At 40.1% G+C, this 5330-nt stretch overlaps 1 protein-coding gene across 1 annotated transcript; it reads right to left on the reverse strand.

Moving 5' to 3' along the window:
- Positions 1–3273: 3273 nt before the first annotated feature.
- Positions 3274–4758, reverse strand: LOC109865485 (dispanin subfamily A member 2b). The gene is made up of 2 exons (XM_020453716.2): positions 4403–4758; positions 3274–3995 (listed from the first exon to the last, which is right to left on the reverse strand). Exons 1-2 carry the CDS (start codon positions 4628–4630, stop codon positions 3840–3842), a joined length of 384 nt encoding a protein of 127 aa, XP_020309305.1. The 5' UTR covers positions 4631–4758; the 3' UTR covers positions 3274–3839.
- Positions 4759–5330: the final 572 nt, after the last annotated feature.

Here is a 5330-nt window from a genome sequence, read left to right on the forward strand (position 1 = left end):
AAATACCACTGCCCTACTCATTGAACGTAATGCTGTTGTCCCACTCCAAACCAAAAGGGGACAGCAAAAGTTAGACTGTGTACGATAGACTATTGCTTATTTATTCAAGGTAACGTTTTGCAGACATCTGCCTTGTACATTCTCAGGTTGTACAACTGATGTAGCTTACAACAAATTTGACATGATTGTGTAAAAAAAAAAAAAAGGGTGTGCAGACAAACTCATATTTTTTTATTTATTATAACTAACATTGTCAAATGTGTTGTACAACCTGAGTGTTTACAGGGCCATTGTGACTTATAGAGTGATTTGGGTTTCCATACTCTCAAAGTCTTAAAAAATAAGGACCTCATACTATACATGTCGCATACAGGACTCATATTCAGAAATGCTTCATTCACAGCTATGCTTTACACATCTGCCACGCTGATCCTCAACACTGGGGCCCCTCAGGAGTGTGTACATAGTCCCCTCCTGTACTCCCTGTTCACCCATGACTGCGTGGCCAAACACGAATCCAACACCATCATTGAGTTTGCTAACGACAGAACAGTGGCCTGATCACCGACAACGATGAGACAGCCTCCATGTGAGCAAGACAAAGGAGTTTATCGTGGACTACAGGAAAATGCGGGCCGAGCAGTCCCCCATTAATCGATGGGGCTGTAGTGGAGCGGTGTCTACATCACCAACAAACTATCATGGTCCAAACACACCAAGACAGTCTCCCCTCAGGAGACTGAAAAGATTTGGCATGGGTCTCCAGATCCTCAAATGTCTTCAGCTGCACCATTGAGAGCATCCTGACCGGTTGCATCAATGCCTGGTATGGTAACTGACCGTAAGGCAGAGGGTAGTGCGTACGGCCCAGTACATCACTGGGGCCAAGCATCCTGCCATCCATGACCTATATAATAGGCGTTGTCAGAGGAAAGCCTATAAACTTGTCAGAGACTCCAGTCACCTTAGTCATAGACTGTTTTCTCTGCTACCACACGGCAAGCAGTACCGGAGCGCCAAGTCTAGGACCAAAAGGCCCCTTAACAGCTTCTACTCCCAAGCCATAAGATTGCTGAACAATTAATAAAATGGCCTCCGGACTATTTACATTGACTGCCCCATTTGTTTTGTACACTGTTATTCGCTATTTATTATCTATGCATAGTCACTTCACCCCTGCCTACATGTACAAATTACCTCAACTAACCTGTACCCCTGCACACTGACTCGGTACCGGTAACCCCTGTATATAGCCTCGTTAGTGTGTTACTTTTTATAATTTTTTACTTTAGCTTATTCTGTAAATATTTTCTTAACTCGTCTTGAACTGCACTGTTCGTTAAGGGCTTGTAAGTTAGCATTTCACAGTAAAGTCTACACTTGTTGTATTCGGTGCATGTGACAGTTTGTGTGTTTTGTTTGCCCTGTCTTTTCAGTATATTCACCATTAATACTACCCCCCTGCCCCCCTTTTGTTGTTTTAAGGTGAATTGCAAATTCCTCTATCGTGGTTAATCCTTATTGTGGCTAGCTTCACACGTGTATTATCTTAGACAACAAAAACAGCCTGGATCAAATGTGAGAAATATTGTGCCTGTTGCATTAACTGTTTCAAGGCAGCTTCCTTAAAGACAGGGCATCCCTGTCAACATAAGGATGGGACTATTTAATGTTAGATCACTCTAATAAAACCTATTTCAGAGCACAATCTAGAACTGTATGTTTCTAACTGAAACTTGTCTTATTGAAGCTTCACCAAACTAGATTTTTTAATTCTTTTGAGACAAGGGAGAAAAAAAAAAGGTGGAGGAACAGTCACTATTTTTCAAATGCTCTAAATGGCAGGGACATCTGTCGGTCACCTCAGTTACTTTAAACATCATTCTGTATTGTTAAAATGACAATTATCTGTGCTTGTCGAAACCCTCTATAGACCACGAAAGCCATGTCCCACTTTGCTTAGCTGATTTCTCAAAATTTCTGTTAATCATTCATCCAATTATAACAAAATTGTGATCTCAGGTGATTTCAAGTTACATAATACAGTGCATCAAAAAGAAAGGAGGACCAAGGCACTCTTCATATAATTGATTAAAATGCCTTTTAGTACGGCATGTTCAATAGAAACAAAGTTTTTTTTAAACCGACGGGCTTCGCCAGGGAGTAAAAAGGAATACAAGGTCCTCTTTTTTAACAGCTTTTCAATTAGCCCTAATTGGAAGAGGGAGTGGTTACACAATTGATTGGACACACCTAGTAAGCAATACTATACACATTAAAAGGTGAAATACTGTAGCTATGTTATCATAAAAATACAACTCCAAGCTAGAAGTATCAGAACACTAAAAGGTAGTTCTAACCTTAAATATGACTGGGAGAAGTGTCAAGAATAAGAAAGCTATATATTCCATAGTACACTAAAACATAGCAAAACATGAACAACAACAGTCTAACCATAGCTATGGGCAATTGAGAAAAATGTCCACTAGATGACAGCAAATGGACCCATCACGACCCTACAGGAAGGGTGAGAAATCCATATCTTCATTTAAACCAGGGTATTTAGTGGCCTGTAGTTTGTAAATCCAAAACCTTTCCCTATGGTTTAACTGTTTAAGATGGTCCCCTTTTCTATTAGAGGCCGGAATATGATCAATACCCATAGCTTGTAGGGAAATGTGGAAATGTCTGCTCTATCCAAAATGACAACGAACTGTTTGCAGCATTACCGCAAACACGGAGGCAAGTGGAACGTGGAGAAGGTAAGGAATTGGTTTTGTCGGCCCAGCATTAAAGAGCTAAATTGGCTAAATACATTTTTTTAAATAAATAATAAAGTATACCTGTTTAATTTAAGGACCAAAAAAATCACAGCTGCACCATAACGGTTGCAAAATAGTTGGGAGGAGATTTTCGATGTACCGATTCCATGGCACATGGTTTATGAACTGATACACAAAATGTTGACAGATTCAAAATGTAGAGTTTTTCTATTTAAATGATTATACAAAATTCTTGCAACTAATAGAATGTTATAGATGGGGTATACAACCATCCCAGCTCTGCACATTGTGCTGTGAAGAGATAGAATCATTAGATCACTTGTTGTGGTAATGCCCATATGCAGCTTGTTTTTGGTCGCAGGCACAGGAAAGGCTGAACAATTGCAACATTTACTTGCAGCTAAATTATTAACAGATGTTGAATCAGAGTAATAGGTCAAAAATACCTAATTCTGTTCATTCTTGGGGTTGATAAAGTTGTTCAACATACTCTAATTACTACATCTTTATTTCACACAAGGACAAGTAATCTTAGCAACCATAAATAGTACAGATTGTGGCTTAAACTTGGTTGGAGAGCGACAACAAAGACAAGCCATGTCAGGATATGTATGTTCATGGACCTCTCAGATTCAGTAAACAGTTTAATTGCTGATCCGAGCCAAGTTCTGTTACGCTGTCTCTGCCAAGCAGATACAAAGCCATGGGAATTGTTTTCTTGTTAAGTGAGTGTATGTCTATGTGGGATGAGTCTCACAGAGTCGTTAACATCCATTCACAGCTATAAAAACTGAAATGTAATGCATTTACAAAAAGGTTGAATTTATTAATAAAAAATTACATTTGAATGGAACTTCAAAATAATCATCTTGCGTCCTTAAAACACAAAACTAAAGAAGAGCAAATAAGATCTGGTACACAGTGCTGAAGGAGCTTCTGTGGTGTGTGTGTGTGTTTAGGAGATGAGCTGAAATGTATCAGGACAATCCTAGAGGTGTATAACACCTGCCAAGACTTCAAATGAACACTTTTTACAAAAGCAAAGACTGGATCTCCTCAGTGTGTAACTTGGTAGATGATGATACCATAGGTGATGAAGAAGAAGAGCAGCCCGAGGATTACCAAAGTCAGAGTCACAGTATTAAAGCAGCATGCAGTCTTCCCGTGTTTTCTTGCTCCCTCCAAGTCTCCAACCATCTTCCTGTCCCTGGACTGGAAGACAAAATGTAGAATCATTTATATTATAGAATCCTTCATGTGTTGCTGATTGTGTTTATGTAGCTATGCATATTAGTTAACAACATGCACACATGACATTTCACACTAATGAGATGACCTCAGTAATGAATTACCCTCTTAGTGGTTTAATACTCCATAAAATAGTTATTTTGTAGTAAAGATCTATAGAGCCTATTGATGAAGTATAGGCTACACATTTTTATAACAGTGTGATAACAAGAAAACGAAACGCAAATGTAGATAATTGTTATGCTGTCCTCCTTCCATAGTTCAAAGTTGGTCGCCTATATAATAACTTGCTCAACTTCAAAATCCAGACAATACAAGCACCAACACCAGACATTGCTATAAAAAGCTATATAAGGATAATTCCAACTCACCTTTATAGAGAAATACACCGCTAACATTCCGAGACAGAATGGGTTGCCATACACGAGGCTGCAAAGTGACCAGATAATGTGATCCCTGGGATGAGGTACAACGGGCTGTGGCTGTTCCAAGACGACTGTATGTTGGAACTTGGGCGCTCCGTGAGTGTCTTCAAGACGCATGTACTTATTTCCTTTCATTGGGACAAACTCTGGCTGGCACGGTGGTGGTTGATCCATGGCAAGCGAATATAGCTACTTATTTAGCCTCGTGTTAAAAAATAATCAAAGCTTCTAGTGCAAACGAGAAAGTGAGACCCAAAGAGACGTTTCTTTTGTGAGGTGAGGTGGAGGGTTTATAAGAGGAGTGGGTGGTGAACTATGGCGTCATTAGCACTGTTTCCAGTAAATGTGTATGTTTTGATTTCTGGAGGCCCTCCCCCCTCTCTTACACAATAGCAGGTTTGTCAAACTTGTTGTGCTGCTTTTGGGAGTGTATACCCAAAGATATTTGACTGGACTTCCTGTCACTACCATATTTGGTCATGAGATAACGTTATGAATGGATTCTTCAGCTTTATAGCCCCTGTGACATGTCTGGGTTACCACTTCTGACTGTGGTATACCAGTCTGTCTATCCTGCCCTCTAACTGGTTAGAATGTCTGCCAAGTTTCACCTAGTTCCATCTTCTCACACTACCCAGGACTAGACTTCCTCTCACCAACATATGTTCTTGACGTGTCTGGGTTACCACTTCTGTCTGTGGTATACCAGACGGTCTATCCTGCCCTCTAACTGGTTAGAATGTCTGCCAAGTTTCACCTAGTTCCATCTTCTCACACTACCCGGGACTAGACTTCCTCTCACCAACATATGTTCTTGACGTGTCTGGGTTACCACTTCTGTCTGTGGTACAGTGCATTTGGAAAGTATTCAGAC

Source organism: Oncorhynchus kisutch, linkage group LG20, assembly GCF_002021735.2.
Source record: "Oncorhynchus kisutch isolate 150728-3 linkage group LG20, Okis_V2, whole genome shotgun sequence".
NCBI classification, from domain to species: Eukaryota; Metazoa; Chordata; class Actinopteri; order Salmoniformes; family Salmonidae; genus Oncorhynchus; species Oncorhynchus kisutch.